The 18,603-nt window shown below is 36.8% G+C and overlaps 1 protein-coding gene across 4 annotated transcripts in view; it reads left to right on the top strand.

Annotated features, from left to right (window-relative positions):
* uhrf1bp1l (UHRF1 binding protein 1 like) overlaps nt 1-13,401 on the top strand; it is a 41,258-nt gene extending 27,857 nt beyond the window's left edge. The window contains exons 15-23 of one of the 4 annotated variants that reach the window (XM_023350058.1): nt 504-1,144; nt 2,161-2,244; nt 4,332-4,480; nt 5,677-5,834; nt 5,912-6,062; nt 9,747-10,036; nt 10,897-10,999; nt 11,084-11,235; nt 12,125-13,401. In XM_023350058.1, the coding sequence (XP_023205826.1) occupies nt 504-1,144; nt 2,161-2,244; nt 4,332-4,480; nt 5,677-5,834; nt 5,912-6,062; nt 9,747-10,036; nt 10,897-10,999; nt 11,084-11,235; nt 12,125-12,253 (1,857 nt within the window). In that variant the 3' untranslated portion in view covers nt 12,254-13,401. Of the gene's footprint in view, nt 1-503; nt 1,145-2,160; nt 2,245-4,331; nt 4,481-5,676; nt 5,835-5,911; nt 6,063-7,380; nt 8,846-9,746; nt 10,037-10,896; nt 11,000-11,083; nt 11,236-12,124 lie in introns of those variants that run through there. The other 3 variants (XM_023350059.1, XM_023350060.1, XM_023350061.1) reach the window with 3 other exon arrangements.
* The last annotated feature ends 5,202 nt before the right edge of the window (nt 13,402-18,603 follow it).

Genomic DNA, 18,603 nt, shown 5'->3' with positions numbered 1-18,603 from the left:
ATGGATCTGATATGAAAAAATTCGAGATGTAATTTTCTGCCTCCCCATTGAGACATGTTCATGACGACAAAGTACCAAGAACATTTTAATTTTTATTAAGGGTTTTCCAAAGTGGGGGCCAAAGGGGAAAAAAATATAAAAACAATTAAATTGAAAAATTTTTTTAATTTAAACAATTTTTTCATAAAATCTATTTTTCAATCATTATTATAAAATATAACTTGATAATTTATTGCACTGGCGTTTGACAGGCTCATCTTTCTCACAGCATAAAATATGAGGCAGCACTTTTACTAAATGAATGCAATATATTTTTTTATTGAGAATAGAAAGTGAGAAAAATCATCCTAAGAGTTGTTTTATTACATAATTTGTATCATTGTCTGCCGTTTTGCCAGTATTTAATGTTGTTTGAGGGGACATGGGAAAGTTTGCGAACCCCTTATTCAGCAAGTAATAAGTTTAATATGTCATATTCGCTTTTATTCAAATCTGTGTTTCAGGTGAGCCATCGGCAGTATGTGTTCCTGATGCACCTCCTGCGCAGCCTGAAAACCCTGCAGCAAACGCTGCAGCAGGATCTGGAGAGCATGGCCTCCAAGAGAGAGCGCAAAGACGCAACGCACCGTCCCGCCGACCACAAACCCTTCACCTTCTGCCTGGGCCTCCTGCTGAAGAGCGCCGAGGTGTCGCTCCTCATGAAGCCCATTCCCCAGCCTGAGGGTTCAGGATCTTCTGCTGGGTCAGAGCTCTCACCCTCGGAGAGCAGAGGAACGCTCGAACCAGCAGGTGACGTGGCGGAGGGGCCAGGAAAGGCCAACGAGGAGCCAGGGTCTCAAGACGGAGGAGCAGCCAAGCAGCCTTGCACTGTAGACCAGCTGTTATGTGGTGAAGGTCCAGAAGGGGGCACCACTCTGTATGCTACCCCATTAATTCCCTCATCGACTTGTGAGGAGAGGACTCCGGTGAAGAACCCGGACAGGGGGGCTTCAGAGGCAGTGGGGGAAGGCTTGGTAGATGGGTTAGGAACCGGGGATGAAGCGGGTTCTGGGCTGGACCCGAAAACCGCTTTGACCGACCCGCTTTCTGACTTCAGTGACAAAGAGAAAGCTGCAGCTGCAAAGATGCCTCAGTCAATTTCCAGGTACATTTTTCTTTATTTCTCATGGCAGATGCAAACTTTAATCATGCAAAATGATTCTTTTTCAAAGCTAATAGCGATGTGAGTCTTTCAGCAATTTATTTAGATATTTAGGGCCACGATTTGATTCAGAATTTATTTTTAATTCAGAAACTATTCAAACAGTCTAGAGATTCTGTTTAAAACAATTCTGTAAGTGTTCATACAGTACCAAATTCCCTCAATTTATATATTTCTAAAATAAAATAAAGTCAAAGAATTATTCAAAATGCATAATGCAGGACGGCTTTCTGCGGTGGCATAAAGCGATATGCAGAATACTCACAAATAGGCAAAGACGTACAACTTAAACGCATCTTAATATTTATTTTTGAGCATTTTCAATCTGATTCAATTCTGATCGAATTCAGAGTTGATTGATTCTGAATTCAATCAATTCAGAATCAGGATTAGGAATTATGACTCTTTACAGAATATTTTCTTTTCCACTGTTTTGTTTAATATCCAACAATTGAGTCTCTTCAGGAGTGAATGCAACCTGCTTTTTAAATATTTCGTTTCTGATCCATGTTTAAGTCTTATAAAATATGACAGATTATGACCACTGCAAAATAATGGGTCGCATTTATCAACAGAATTATTTCTTTCAGCAAATTTTAAGAAATATCTGTGTCTGTAGTTGTCGTCTTAATCTTAACAGCAGCCTTTTACACACTGAGTAATGAGGGGAAACTAAATACAACAAGCAGATTTATTTCTGTCCTCATAAAATATGACTTTCTTCTCTCTTGCGGTGTTTCTGAGAACCGTTCTATCAATAACCTTCATGTCTTTCTGTCACTGATCCAATCTCTTCCTGAACACAAGAGCTTGGTGTCTAAACTTCCAATGTCAGTCATTTCATGTTTCAACCTCATTCATTGTCCATCATTTCTGAGCTCATTAACTCTCTTTTCTGCCTCTTGCCTTTCACTTTGACCGATGTGAGGTGTGTGTGTGTGTGTTTTCTCTCTACCAAGGAAAGGAAGTTTGTCTGTGGTTTCTGATCTCCTCAGCTCCTCAAACTCCAGCAGATCCACCTCCCTTTATTCCATGTCTAACATGTAAGGCTCTGGATCTGTGACTAGATATGGTAAAGAGTTGACTTCACACCTGCAGCGTGACGTGTGTGAGTGTGTGTAGTATATAAAGTGTTTTATTATTTTTATCTCCACATCAGTGCTCACAGATCTTAAATTTCTTGAGTTTGGTCTGGTTTTTCACTTTTCATACCCATCTATCAAGTAAACAATGTTACTGAGTATTTCTGGTCTAGTTTCTAGTCCAAATATCTTAGTTCACTTGAAATAAGACAAAACTGACTTACATGTAACTTTTCAAGCAAGATACAGGAGCTTCCTTTAAGTAAATTATTTCTTAATATTGGTGAAAAAGTAGTAGTTAAATGTGAAATTTATATTTTTTTGTCAATATTAAGGAATTATTTACTTGAAGCAAGCTCTTACGTCTTGGTGAAAAGTTACTTTTAAGTTTGTTTTGTCTTATTTCAAGTGTATAAGATGTTTACACTAGAAACAAGACTAAATTTACTTGGTAAAATTCTTTGTTTTTTCAGTGTAAATGGCTGGACTGTATGATGTGCCATTGAGTCTTTAAGAAAAATATGTTTTCTTGGTCATAAAACACTTACTGCTTTTACTCGTCTGTTTTAAAACGCCTCCATCTGGACACACCAGTAGATGCGTCTCCACTGACCCTAAAATTGCCCAAATTGGAATTACAAAAATAAATTTGCTTAATGGAAACATAACAGTTTTGAAAAAAACTCATATTTTTTTAAAATTAAAAATCTTTTGCAGTAGGATGAGGTGGTTTTTCAACTATATCAAAATGAATATTTTTTGCAATATAAACACTTCGCATCACTCGAGTCACATGATTAGCAAATATGTTACTTCTGGTGGAATCAACAAAGAAGACAACAGGAAGTGGTAGGAGGAAAATGGCTGACATTTTCTAAATAACTTATGTGAACAAACTTATTCATGTGTGATTTTAATACAATTGTTTTGTTCAATCGACACACTGAAATTGTGAAAGTTTTTCGTACATTTGTAATGGAAATGCAGCTAGTGTGGCTTTGGTTCATTGGATCCAGGTCCTACAAGCCTGTGGGACATTAATGCAGTTTTCTAACTAAAATTCAATGTAAATAAATTAGGAAATATCCTTAATTAGATCACATGCTCATGTTCTGATCTATAAATCCTAACATTTGCATTAAAATCATATTCTGCTGCACATATTTGATAAATGAGATCCAGTAAATCCCGTACTTCATACTTTTGCAAATCTGGTTTGACGTTTGTTGTATTTTGCAGTTGAATCAAACTGAATATATGATTAATTTACAGCTAGTCAACTCTGGCATTTCATTCTTAAACTCTGTAATTAAATAAAACCCAATGTATTCCTGCAGATCTTAAAGGAATTGTAATGTATGGAGAATGTGTAAGTTGATGGACAGAAGATGTTCTGCAGCAGGGACTAAAAAGGCGGTGTGAAAACAGGAAGGAACTCGAACATGACACGCCGCCGCTGTGAAGTCAGCATCAACTGTTTGTGTGTGTGTGTGTGCCGGCGTGTGTGTCTGCGTGTGCGTACGTGCCCGTGTATGATCGTGTCCTTGTTCTCGTAACGGTCTGGTGAATAAAATCTGTGCACATGTTTGTGGATCCCCCAGTGGGCATTTGCATGTGTGCACGACACCCTGTTTTTATTGTCTCTCTGATCATTTTCTTTTATAACAACCTTTTTTACTGTTTTGATGTTAAAACAAGAAGCTTTGTGTCGTCTTTGTCCGTTTTAGCCTTGTGTTCTCTGATTTAGTTCTGGTTTTATTTCCAATCATTTGTAGCCATTAAGAGAGTAGACATGACCTTAAACAACCCCACACAGAGGAGATGATGCATATTTAATTCACGGCTGCCTCACTGAGCTCTGGGAGCACAGTAGCTTCAAATCTCATTTGTCAGCATTATAAAATGTATTTTAGACCTAATAAAATTGTACCTGCTTTTGTTAATAGATGTCTAATTTGATCTAGATGAAGTCGTGTTAGGAATTGGTATACATTTTCTTCTGCTTCGTGCATCACTTCTTCTTACGTATGTGTGTTTTATTTTTGTAGCGGTCGTTTGATGCGCGATCGCTCCCAGTCCAGTTTCTCTGTGTCCTATAAGAACATGAAGAAGAGCCCGTCCCTTCAATCTCTGGACAACATCTCCATAGACAGCTACTTGATGGAAGACGGAGACACTTACAGCTTAACGGAGAGAGGTGGACTCAGTTACATCCTTTGTATAAAAACACAGATATACTTTTTCTTCCTTTTTTAACCTTAATGATGGAAAAACAACAACACTGTTTTAGGTTACTTAGTGTTACCAAAATTATCTCTCTCTAAATAAAAACCAAATTATTGAGGCCCATATAAAGATATCAATGTAATATTACAGTTTATAAAGACCTTAATTTCTTGTTTTATTAAATTGTAAATATTTGGCTATATTCTCAGTTGTTGCATTTGGAGGACAGATGTAATGCGTTATAGGCCACTTTTACAGTGAACAGAGGAAATTATAGCGTTCTGAAACATATGATTTAGCAATTAGAAAATAGTTTGGTAAAACTAACTGACCTAAAACAGGAAAACAGGTTTGGTGTGACTGTTTGCTTCTGACTTTTCAAAATGTATATGAAAATATGTAGTTTCGACTCTACTTTAAAATTTTTCAATCCTGTTGAAATTTTTCACATTTTGTCACGTTAGAACCACCAACCTTAATTAATTAATTTGGATTTAATGTACAAACGTTATGCATACTTTTTATGGTTGTGTTCTAGCAAAATGTATTAAATTTATTTAATACATTATGCACAATTATGAACAATTTATCATTTAGCAAAATTTTATAATAAATTTTGCTAGATGATAAATTGTTCCAGTAGTTATTACAATAAACATTAATATTGTTGTTTTGAGACCATTTTCAAGTAATATATTGCTAATTGCTAAGTTTGTCCACCCAAAGTCCAATAAACATTTAATTTTGTAAATTAAACTTAACACTGAATCTGGAAGATATTTTAATTATAAAAATAATAAATAAAACGGAAACAAAAACACAAGGATTAATAAAATGAACTATAATGTCTCTGTAAACAAAATATTATCAGATTGTAGCTCATTTCAATTGATTATGCTAATAATTGATTGATTATTGCGACAGGCTGAGTTGTATTGTGAAGAAATGTTCCATTTTCCAAGTTAGCGTCCGTAGCTAACTTTAATAAACGTCTTGTACATTTTGCATCTCATCTTTTGCACAAATCAGGAGAAACAATACAGATGTACCTACAAGATGCTTGTCACTAACAGCAGGGGGCAGCGTTGTGCTTATTTTCAGTTGAGCAGCTTGATAGGAAACCATAAAAGTCTTATTTTTCTTCCTCTTATTGTATTTTTGTCACAGACGATGTGTCCATCTCCGGCTTCAAGGACGCCATCAGCGAGCAGAGCGTCCCGGAGAGCGCCGCCGAGGCAGTGACTGTCCAGGACAAGGACGGGGCCGCGTCCCCCGACAGCGTCAGCGCCGCCTCCCAGAGCATCGACGAGCCAGCCAAAGATACGGTGAGAGATCCAGGAAGTCTTTGACACAGAAGAAGTCAAAACACCAGGAGATGATGATGCTGACTGTCCTCCTCCAGGTGTCTGTGCTGGTGCTGAAGGTCCAGACGTTGTGTGTGGGCATGGAGGCGGTGGGCGAGAGCTCAGCCGTGACCCTTGAGGTCGGTCGGGTCACTCCTAACCAGCTGGGCAACATTGGCCTCAGAGAGTACCTAAGCAACCGCAGCCTTGGTAAGTAACAACCATCGATACGATTTATTACGGATTCTGCATGTTTTCCACGTTGCACCCACATTTCACAGCTTTTACATATTTTATCTGTAATATTATTTTGTCTTGTTTCATGTGGGACTTCTTTAAATTATAGCTAAAATTGGCATGTGGGAGAGGTTGTTGAACATACATTTAGAGCTCCTGTTGGTGTTTTTTTTTTTTAACTTCAGAATAATTATGAGACAATTGTGAGACGGAAAGAGAAATGAGTAGCTTTTATCCAAGAGCAGGAAGCTGCAGGATGTTACTGGAAAGGTTAAAATGCTTTTCTTAGAAGAATAAAAGGAGTTCCTGTACTATAACGGTTTTAAATTAGCTTTTATTATCATCTAGACTAAGAAAAACAGTGTTTAAAAAAAAACAAAGTTTCTTAGAAAGCAGATTATATTTAAAATATTTACATTATTTTGATATTTTAGGCACTATAATTTTAGTTTGAGTTAGAAGCACAGAACCTGGGAATATGTCCAAACGTATTCAAATTTAATTCGCTTTATATCAGCTTTAAGGTTCAGAAAAGCCAAGTTGATAATTTTATTTTCACGTTTTCTGAATTTTCACAAATTGAGATTAGAGATTATATTTTAAACTCGGAACTAATCAACGTCAGGTCAGATACCAAAGATGCCAAATCAGAAACCAACAATGAATTGTATTTGTCTTTATGTTATTTTAGAAGAAATAAGTATTGAGTATGTATGTACTGTATATGTTGTTTTTTTTAACTCGAATGCCCAGAATAGACAGAGATCAGAAAATGGAGAATCTTCAGATTTTTACTGAAACTATTACGATTAAAAATTAAATAAATAAGTCACCACACCCACCCAAACGAAGAGAAAATAAGAGTAAAATGTTCAAACTTTGCATAAAATTAGTGTTTTTAAAGATGTACATAACATGGCTTATCACTGGTTTAGATTTTATTGAATAAACTATGATATTAACTAACATCGCATTACATAAATGTGTATAAAGTATTAAAATTATTAGACAGTTTAGGAAAATATCTATTGTTACGCTGATGATACTCAGCTGTATTTATCCAAAAAGCCCGACCAATCAAAGACTGCAATTAATATTTATACTGTAATAAAATGAACTGGGTTAGAATGTAATGATATTATTGGATTAAATTTGATTGTGAGCAACCTATTCAGGTGAGATTAGGAATATAATCAGAAATGCTTAAAAACTAGATGACAAATTAGGTTTTCCACTCTAACACACCCATCCCTGCTTTTGTCTTTATTTACCTCCCGTAACCTCCCCACAGGTATGGTGTGTTCAGTACCAATACCTGCTCAGAGCAGCCGAGGTAACCGCTGGGTGTTAATTCACCATGTTAATCCTAACATGCATGCTTGGCTCCGCGCATCTGTGCCTGTGCTTAACATGTTTACACACATGAAGCGTGTGTGTTTGCTCGTTTTCCAGCAGCAAACGGGGAACACTTGAGTGTGTGCGTGTGTGTGAGTGGCACTTAATGAAGGCTAGATTTGTCTGTAATGGACTGAGTGGTCCCATTATTTGCAACATTAGGCCCCCCAGACTTTAAACACGGCAGATTTAAATTAACTTCTGGTTTTTGCGCGGACAGATTTAACCCCTAATCCTCCCGTTCTCTTCTCCGTCTAATTATCTCCATCCTCCTCTTCCTCTCTCTCCACTGCAGCAGACTTTGCAGTTTCAGTCCAGTGATTCAGGCAATGAGAGAGACGCCAGGTTTACCCCCCTGCCACCTATTTCTATCGCCCATCCTCCCTTTCTTTCCCTCCAATTTTACTCTCCCTCAAACTCCCACTCCATCTTCCTCCTAATCCTGTCGCTCAGCCCTCCATCTCCACCTTTCCTTTTCTTCTCCAGGCCATCTTTTCCCTCTCCTCTCTGTCTTATCTCACTCATTCAGTCCTTCTGAATAGCTTCTGGCTTTTTCTCGTTTTGCATTTTCCACCTTTTTTTTTATTTTTCTCCAACTGTAGCTTCTCAGAACAGAGAAAATGTCACTTCATGTAGGAAAAGCTGACAGCTCTGCGTATTTGTGCAGATCTCTGTGTTTCCTCTCCATTTTAACCCTCTATACGTTCTTTCAGAGCTTTTTAAGTGGAATCAATATGTTCATTTCCATGACTTGCTGAATGACGTTTTGTGACTTGTGATGTTTCAAGTAAAATTATGTCTCAACTTCAGCTTTTATCACATCATTTTCTCATCCTTTTCAGGAGTTAGATTGTTCATACATGAATAGTTAAAGCAGGAAGTTTATTTGAACAGCTAAAGTCAGGAAACATAATTAAACATGACTGTCAGCTGGAGCCTGTGGGACGGTAAAAAGCCTCTTTCAGTTCTTTCTTCCTTCTAAGGGAATCTCTGCCTTTTGTCTCCAACTCCTCTTTATGATCTGCTGCTTCCTCCTTTACAGTCGCTTCACGTCTCTCTTAAAGCTGCTTTTAAACCCGACATCAAAATACTCCACACATCACTTCAGCGGCTGCTTTTGAAACTATTTACCTGGAAGAAACCATCTTAAATGTCTTGAAACATTAAGTTCATAAGGCTATTTGACGAAATAACAAAACGTTAGCAAAGATTAAAGAGATGTAGAGCAGGCAAGATATTGACTGCTCATACCATCTCAACACATCCCACACAGTGTTACAATACAGAAAATAACTAAATAAATAATAGTTATTTAAATTTCACTAACTGTTCACCTCTAAAGAAAATAAAATTGTATTCAACTTACAGAACCATCAACATATTTATTTTATTTTATATTTAGGTCATGTTTTTATAATTAATTTTACACGTTTTACATTTTATATTTATATTTGCTAATATTTAACACTTTAGATGAGAGTATAAATTGTCAACAAATGAGCACTTTCCCCTTTGGGATCAATAAAATATTTTCCAAAATTCTGTTACATTTTATTTGTATTTATTTTTCAGAGGCAAGTGTCACACATGGACTTAAAATAAAGTAAAATATTAAAACCATGTTCTGTTTTAATGTGAAAATTACAAAAAATGTAATAATGCTTCTATATAATATAAAGAAGTACATTCTTATATATATATATATTATTCAGTAATTAAAATATTTGAACAACTGGTAATTATCCGTTATAATATCTTTAATAGGTTACATTTTTTAATTTAACCTATTAAAGATATTATATGTTAAATTAATAGCTTAAATAAAAAAATTAATTAAATTTAACCTATTAAATTGAATAGGTAATTGTTTTTAAATGTAACCCATTAAATTTAATATGTAAAATAAAAATAAGTATTTTTTTATTTAGTGTATGAAATCTAATAGTTAATTCATTTAAACTATTAAATGTAATAGGTAGAATTTAAAAAAGTGCTTTTTTTTTATTCAACCTATTAAAGAATTAGATATTTATTGATTTTTTTTAAATGTATTTTTTGTAATCTAAGCTCTGAATTAAAAAAAAAACAAAAAACGTTTGAGATTAAAATGTATTTTTGTTTCTGGGTCAGTAAAGTGAAACTGATGCAGAGTAGAATAAAGTTACAAAAGTTACATTTTACGCTCTGGAGTATTTTGAGGTCAGAGGTCAAATCGGAAACGACTCCGATTCTGAGCGTGAGCCGCTGTGTTTTCCTCCACAGCGGGTGGGGAGACCCGCTCTGACTCCAGCCGGGGTCTTTACAATCCGGAGGTCCGGGCTCGCCTGGAGAGCGGGCCGAGCGCCGCCACTCACTCCCCGCTGGCGGAGCGCAACGGCTTCCTGCAGCTGCATCTCCATGGATACCAGGCCAGATTCATGATGGCGTCGCTGCGCAACCTGGCGCTTTTCCTGGAGGGCGACCGCTCCACCGACGTGATGCCCATGGAGATCAGAATCAGGGACACACACATCAACTTAGAGGCGAGGAAACCCTGTAGTTTACATTTGAAGGTTATGATCAGCGTTACATTTACTTGAGTGACTTTTTGAAAAACAATTTACTTTAGGAGAATAAAAAAAACCAAAATTTCAAACACACACCTGCAGTTTTTGTTGAAGTTTTATACGTTTTTTATTGAAAGAAACTGATTTAAACATTTTCTTTTGTTTGATTTTGTTACTAATATGAATTCTTGACATTTTTGTCCTTAAAATACCAAGATTTCCACTTAACTTTACATTTTGGTCCATCTGATGATGTAATTTTTAAATATTAAATGATTGGTAAAATGTTTACTCAAGTACAGAGTAACTGATCAAATTATCAAATAGTTTTTTTACTCTTATTTAAGTAACTTCTTGGACGGATACTTTTTACTTTTACTTGAGTAGTTTTAATATGAAGCACATTAAAATTCTAGTCTTAATAGAGAAACATTTCTGGGTTTTCTACCCACTGAATGAAAAACAAACATGTTTTAACCAAAAATTCACCAGACACAGACACACGCCTGCAGTTTTTGTTAAAGATTTATAAGGTTTCTTATTGAAATAAAAGTCTCTTTTGCCCGATTTTGTTATTTTTTGTTACTTATGTGAATTCTTGTCATTTTTGTCCTTAAAATAAAAAACAATTCCACTTAACTTTATATTTTGGTCCATCTGATGATGTAATTATTAAATATTAAATGATTGATAATTTAATCCGTTACTCTGTACTTGAGTCAACATTTTACCAAAAGTTTTTTTACTCTTATTGGAGCAACTTCTTGGATGGCTACTTTTTACTTTTACTTGAAACGTTTTGAGTACTTTATTCACCTCTGGTTATGTCATAAAAAGTAAATTTTGATGTAATTTCCTGTCTACAGCAGGGAGACGACTCCGCTGACAATCCCGACGCAGAAACAAACACGCTACACGTGGACAGCCTCGTCGTACGCAGAAATGACGACGGCTCTTTCTCTGTCGGAGGTAAACGCAGCATCTACATCAAATCTCCCAACTCACTCAGCTGTAATTAATTACAAACTCTCTTGTCCTTCGTTCCCGTCGCAGTGGACGGCGCCGCAGACGCCAAACCCAAGAAAGCGCAGACGGACAGCATGCTCAGTCCACTTCCTGAGGCGGGGAGCGGCGTCTGCAGGACAGCGAAGGCGACACAGACTCAAACGCCGCCCAGCAGCCCCAGACCGACCGACAGGGAAAAGGTCAGACTCTAACGATGAAATAATCTGCAGTTTGAAGGTTAAATTTGTACATTTGGTGACATTACAACTTCAAACTTTAATGTGTTTTATTGGAATTAGAACGAGAACCAAACATGGAGAAGCAGCATTCAGCTTCTATGCTCCACAAATCTGGAACAAACTTCCAGAAAACTGCAGAACAGCTGAAATCAAGCCTGAAAACGTACCTATTTAGAGTTGCTTTTGAACCACAATAAATGGAACGTTGTCCAACATATTTGACGTATATTTACGTGATGATTTTCATGACATCATTTGACAAAGTTTAATGTTTATTGCTTGTTTTATAATTGGTTTCCATATTGTTTTTATGATGTAAAGTACTTTGAACTGCCTTGTTGCTTAAATGTGCTAAGCAAATAAGCCTGACTTCAATTTGTAGACAGCAGTTTTCAAGTCTTGCCACAATTTGACACTTCTATTAGCATCTGGACTTTGACTAGACCACTCTAGCGCATGCTTTCATTTGAAAGATTTCTTGTTTTACCTCTTGCTGGATGTTTAAGATTAGTTAAAGGTTTTAAATATCCAGGATTTATACTTTTTTCCCCATATTCCTGCCAACCACTCTGACTAGCTTCCTTGCTTCTGCTGAAGGAAAGCCCATATCATAATGCTGCCACCACCATGTTTGTTCTTAGGTATTGTATGTTCAGAATAATGGTCAGTCTTTCATCTGCATCTACGCCTAGATGTTCAATTTTGATCTTATAAGACCACATTTTTTAGTGTTTGATTTGCAAGATGTTAATACTTTGAACTTTTCTGGATTTTGCCACAAAATGTAGAGGATCATCACTTCTTTTTTGGCTTTTTTTACACTGGGATCATGTCTCTGCTGTGCTTCCAGATGCTGCTGGAGGAGAACGAATGCCTGAAGGTGGAGCTGTCCAGAGCCAAGATGGCGCTGGCCGAGGCTCAGATGGAGAAAGACTCGCTGCTTCACCGCATGAAGAGCCTAAAGATGAACACCAGCTAGAACTGCCTCGTCAGTGACGAGCTCCAACTCTGACTACAAAAAAAGAGGACTTTTTATTTTATTTTTTACTTTAACTGCACACTTTGTCGAGGGAGATACCACAACTTGTGACTTTTGAAGACTAAGAAATGTTTTGTTCTGTTTCGTCGAACAAATGCAAAAGAAGAAGAAGATATTCTGTTTTAAAGCTTGTGAAAAAGATGGTAGAAATCTATCATGTTTTTGGTGCCTACAGTAACTCGTCCTTTACTACTTCTGTTATTAAAACCACCACAGAAACCTGGAGATCTGAAAGAAAACTGAATGTCGCATCTTTAGAGGAATGTCAAAAAAGAAGGTAAAAAGACGACTTACTTTGCACTGCGCTGAGTTTTCAGTGCGTTCAAATTCAGACTCTAATTGTACAAGAATGTGAACATGTATTTTCTACAGAACCTTGAAAGGTTTTGTAGTGTTTGCAGTTGAATGTGATTTTTTTTTGTGTGTGTGTGTGTGAGTCTCAGACAGAACAAGCATTTTGTGACGTGCGGAGGACAAACATCGGTTCACTTTACAGCTTTTTCAAATGCCTCCGAATCAGCTGTTGCCTCCACGTTTGTCCTATTTTTATATCTGTAAATATTCAATGCTGCACTTTTTAAAATTGAGGCACTGTAAATACAGCTGTGGGAGAACAATTGGAGCAAAGCGTGAAAAAAACGGGCCACTTTGAAGCTGCCCAACTACATGTGTGTTTCTTTGTGTAAAAACGAAGAGGAAAAAAAATCCACGTATTTGAATGACTTTCATGGACAAGCAATGACAATATTTGCTGCTTTAGTCATCCCTGTGTGATAAATTACATGTTCATAACTAAAATCAACTTATTTTTCTAACAGCAGGAAAGTGAAGGTAGGTTTACCTCTAATATTTAGCTGTGATAAATTTAGTAAACATGTGCAAAACATCTAATCTTTAAAAAAAATCAATTTAAAGTTCTTGTTCCTCCAAAAGAAAATAAATTTAAAAACTGAATCAATATTTTTGCTGCAATCGTTTTCTCCCCTACTTACTAGGAGGAAGTAAGCAAAAAACGTATTTTTTTCTGTCAAAGCTGCTGAAATACTGATAGAAAATAAAGGATCCAGTTTGAAAGTTTCAGCTTTTTATTAAGTTTCTGGTTTGAATTTACTTGCATTTTGTTAATTTACTCTATGATCTAACTTTTTTTTTTTTTTTACACATAGGTTCAACTTTTATTAGGTACAGTGGGTAAAATAAGTTTTTAACATCTTTTTTATTGATGGGTACCTGCGATAAAAATGACAGACTTGAAAATTTGGTGGTGTAAAAACAGATTTTCTCCACTGCATGTTGTAAATTTGTTGCCAACTGCTTACATTACTAAGTTATCTTTTTAAAAAAAAGACTTTTTTTAAGGATAGCTGATGCAATTTGTCTTGCATCAGACTTCCTGCCTAAACAGCATAATGTGCTTTACAATAACATGCCGCTTAACTCTTTCTTTTATCTCCACCTTGGCCAGTTTCATTGATTTCTGCTGCCTGATGCAGCAATTCCTCCTTGGAACAATTAGTTGGAAAACCCATCTTGGCCGCCAGATTGTTGTCAAAGCTTTTAGCTTCCTGTTATTAATTTTATGCACAACAATGCCCATTTTAAAACAGCTTGAGGCTACATTCCCCTCCTGATAGGTGAAAGATAATGCAGCTCAACAGTGGCAGCAGCAACTTGAATGTGAACCTATTGTTCTAATATAGTCATAATCTAGCACTTGACCACAGATAGCTGCAACACAAAATTAGAAAATAAGCACTTTATTTCAGTGATGTGTGGTCAGGGGATTCACCTGTAATCCTTACAGGTAAAATGAGAACATGCGAAGTAAAATAGATGCTAACGACGATGAGAGGAAATCAATTTGTCTACTTGAATTTTCTATAACCTGTTTTTTTTAAATATTGGTAATATTTTTGCAATCAATCACCGAATTTACTCATTGTTGAAATTCATAAAAACAGTGCAGTGTTGTGCCTCACCTCTAGGGGCGCTGTGTTACACAAAGTGGATGAACCAAGCAGTTGGAGTGTGCTTATTGTAGTTCTCTTTATATCTCCAATATATAAAGAAATATAAATACGTTCACACTGCATCCTGAAGTGGCCCGCATCCGTTTGTTTTTGTGTGAAGTATGATTTTTTTGTGGGGTCGTTCACACTTCCAAGTATGTGATCTCCAATGTGAACTTCAAACGACCTAAAAGTGATCCGCATGCGCAGTAGAGGGCGTGCTCATTGTTTGCGGAAGTAAACGTGGATGCTAACGGTGGTGGGTGTCTTCCGATTCTGAAGTCGATGTCCGACCGGAGCCAGCACATTAACGCCTTAATCTTCATTAAGGTCTGCCATGGTGGTTGTTTTTCTTCCCGCTTGCGCGTATCAGGACGCAGAGAAGTGACGTTTGTCGAGTATTAATGACGTTCAGGTCGGATGACTGCGAAGAAATCGGATTTGGGTCACTTCAAGCTGCAGTGTGAACGTAGGGTTGTTTAATTACACATGTTCTACATATGCGGACATTCCTTTGTCTAATAAATTTAATGAATATGAGTCATTGTGTGACATATTTAGTATTTTTGACCGGCCATAAATGCGCAGTGAAAATGCGGAGGTTGAAAGTACTGTGCCTCACAGATAGGGGCAGTGCTGAGCCCCATAGGCACAATAGGCAACAGGTGCTCTTCTTCTACGCATTGAAAAGACTGAAAACATTCGTAAAAATAGAGACGTTCAAGCCCTTTCTACTTTTTTTACTGCCATATTTTTAAAAACGAAAGAAAAATGGGACAGAAACGATGACACTTTTTACAAGAGAATGACAAAGATATTCGTGGAGAAGGATAAGAGTCTGGACGTCGAATGAAAATGAAGGTAAGCTCCTACACGATGTACAATTTTTACCTGAAAAGAGGAAAGACGGCTAACGTAAACATTTAATGTTTTTAAGAAATCAACTGTGACCTTTAATTATTTATTGTTGAATTGAATTTTATTAAAGCACAACTAAAAGCTTTAAGCAGCTGAGGTCAAACTGAAATGTAAGCTTCTACACTGGGTTTTGGATTTGTATGAACGTGACGTCACTGCTTTATAATGATTTCATAGTCAGATTGTGATTCAGTTATGGATTTTTGCCATCCAATAACAATCAGAAATCTTTTCCCTTTCATTCTTTGGGACTTATTGATAATTTAGAATTTTGGTAGTTTTAATATTTTGTTTTTGATAGCGTTACAGAAGAATTATTTTGAATGTAGAATCAAGTTTGTCTTCCTATCTAATGTTGCACCCCAATTTTTTTGTACAAGATGTTTCATACTGATCCATAACTCCTTCGCACTTGCTTTGACAATATTTGAAACTAATCCTGTACTGAAATACGACTCCAATCAATTTCTCCCAGCAGGAGGTTGCTTAGTTTGATCCTTCAGGAGGATTTTGGTCTGAATTATACTGTTGGGAAGCTCCACAGTATAATTCATTCCATTTTCTTCAGATTTAAAACCCCTTAGAGGATTTTTACAGCAGGTGTTTGACCTGTGGCTCACCTTCGTTTTATGATGGAGCATTTCTGAATTTATGTGCAGCAATGCAATAAAAGGAGGTAAACTCCGCATGTAAGAGCAGCCAGTGATCTGCTGCACAGGCTGTCTGGACTTAAATGGTCATGACATTTCGCAGCTGCAGCGGAGCAGTGCATCATGGAACGATGTTTAATAGCTGTTCACACATCTGCAAATGGAAAGCCGGGTTATTTTCAGCTGGAAACGTGTTTAGATGCTGCAGCCTAAAGCTACTGAGATGATAGCCGAGGCATCACAGGAAAGGATGTATGCATGTTTGAGTAATGTGTTAAAGAGAGAGGAGGGAGGACAGGGCGTGTCTGGACCAGCTGGATTGTGAGAAAAACACTGAGCATAGAGAGGAGACAGGTTGTGTCTTCGCAGCTTCTTTTCCATTATTCTTCTGTTTTCTGATTTTTCATAGCTTATTTAGGAGATGATTTTACATTTATTTAACATTTGATAGTTTAAATGTTTAAAGGACTGAATAAAAGTTCTCTTTAGAGATTCACTGTATTTCTGTAATTGGCACTAGGAATTAGCCGCATAGGAACTTGTTTTTTCTTCACAAATTACTGTCATGGTATTAATGGGGGATATTTAAAGTTTCTTTGTATCTACTGAACAAGTAAGAAGTACTTGTCTTTTTCCATTTTAATGAAAATGTTGAAGTGTATGCTGCAGGGTTGTGGTCGTCTCCATTACTTCCTTTACTGGTTTTGGTTGTGACTCAGATATTCATCACAACATCATGACATGCTCTGACACAGCGTTTTTGAAAGCAAAGTTACTACGTGTAGGAGGATTTAGTTTCTTATATTTGGGCGTACGTACTACATACAGTATGTACTAGCAGCTGAACATAACCTGTCCTTTTAACCAAAGGATTAACTTTACCATGGTCTTGTCTTTTCCATGTTTCCATCATCTATTGAAGGATAATCTGCATTAATTAGATGGATTTGGTCCTTAGAAAAGGAATGGAATTGGTGAATAACACTTGAACGATCCAACAAGAGAGTGGGTGAACTGGAATGTGTTCAAGAAAGATTGATCCTAAGTCTACATTGGGAACTAAAGACAGAGTGAAAGCCATAGAAGCACACATTCATTGACTTTCTTTTGCACAAACCTTAAAAACAAACATGAAAATCTTTTGTTTTCTTATTGCTCTGACTGATACAATAGAATCTCATACTGCAAGTCTAAGCTTGACCCTCACCTTTCACTGACTGGAATAACTGAAAACAAAGGAGTAATGGTGCTAACAGTAAAATCGTGATGCTTAACATCTTTTACGCATAGAAAGCATGAGATAAAAGGGAGCTGAAAACACTTTTTATTTGTTAAAAAAAAAAAGAAGAAAACCGTTCATATTTTTCTCCTTACAATTCATATTCATGTGCTACTTTTCTATTGCAATGAAGCAGCAGTGTGAATGCATCATGCAGGTTCCTGCTTGCAAAAAAAGGGGCAGAGTCAGAGTGGGGGGGATGAAGGTGTCCGTCCGTATTATGGCTGTCAAAGCGCATTAAATCCCTGCTCCTGCCTTCATTTTGCATTATTCACACTAACCCTGCTCCGACACGGCTGGCTGACTGGAGGAGGAGGATATTTTTGGGATATCACCTGTTTCCCAACCATATTTCGGCTGCAGCGGCGCGCCGATTGAGAAAAAGAGAGACAACAATGCCAGCACGGAGAATGATGAAGCGCGCATGCGCGGCAGCGATGGGATAAGTTTTAAATCTCACAGAAGAAGAAAGAGTGAGAGCTGCAGGGCGTTTGGGTCACTTTTTAAGAAAAAAACAACAGAGCGACACACAAAGTACAATTCATTGATGTTGTAGCATCGTTATCCCCACCCAGACGGTACAGGGAGCTTCTGAATCAAACCAGGGGAAATTGTAGCGGAACACGGACTCGGGTACTTCCAAAATAAAAGCATCGCAGTTAATCAATAAACAGGGAAAACGGTTAAAGTCAGTGGCGCTTCGGAGTTCAATGATAACACAAAAAGTATCGGTAAATATGTCGCATTTAATCATTTTTAAGTCATGTTTTTATTTATTTATAACATAAATATGCTTAGTTTATGTGTATTTCTATTTTCTAGTTAGGATTTCAACATCTTTGGTTTGTTGAATAGCTACCCCTATGAAAAACTACTGCCACAGATTTCTGATTTCTCATGCAACGGCATAATTGTTTTGAAGCAGTATTGTTTGTGCAGTGTAGTTCTGAATTTGCTAGAAAAAACAAACAAACAAAAAAATAATCTTTGACATTTTCTAGAAAAAACATTTGGAAATTTTCTGACCTCAGAAATTTGGAATTTATCATTTTTTTTCTAAAATTTTTTTCTTATTTCTTAGCCTTGTCTTGAACTTTTTTCCTTTTTTTTTTTTTTCCTTTTGGAGCTCAGAAATTTTCAGGTTTTTTTCTAGAAAATTTCTGAGGTTAATCTCAAAGTTTCTGACCTTTTTGGCAGAAATGTATTCCTCCTTTTTTTTTTTTTCTATCTACATTGGCTCCAATACACGGTTATAGAAATTGGCATCATCACTACCTGGTTTTTATATGTTATCTAACAGAAAGAATACATACGCAGAAGGCCGTCCACGGAGATTTGAGGTTTTATTTTGAAAGGCACTACCGGAAGCCAGTCATTTAGTTTGGTGGAACTTGACCGCTGAGTCTGAGCCGACCCTGATAACCGCCGGAGCAG

Source organism: Xiphophorus maculatus, chromosome 17 (genome assembly GCF_002775205.1).
Source record: "Xiphophorus maculatus strain JP 163 A chromosome 17, X_maculatus-5.0-male, whole genome shotgun sequence".
Lineage (NCBI taxonomy): Eukaryota > Metazoa > Chordata > Actinopteri > Cyprinodontiformes > Poeciliidae > Xiphophorus > Xiphophorus maculatus.
Note: the sequence above shows the minus strand (reverse complement) of the source record. Positions and strands in the feature narration are given on the sequence as shown.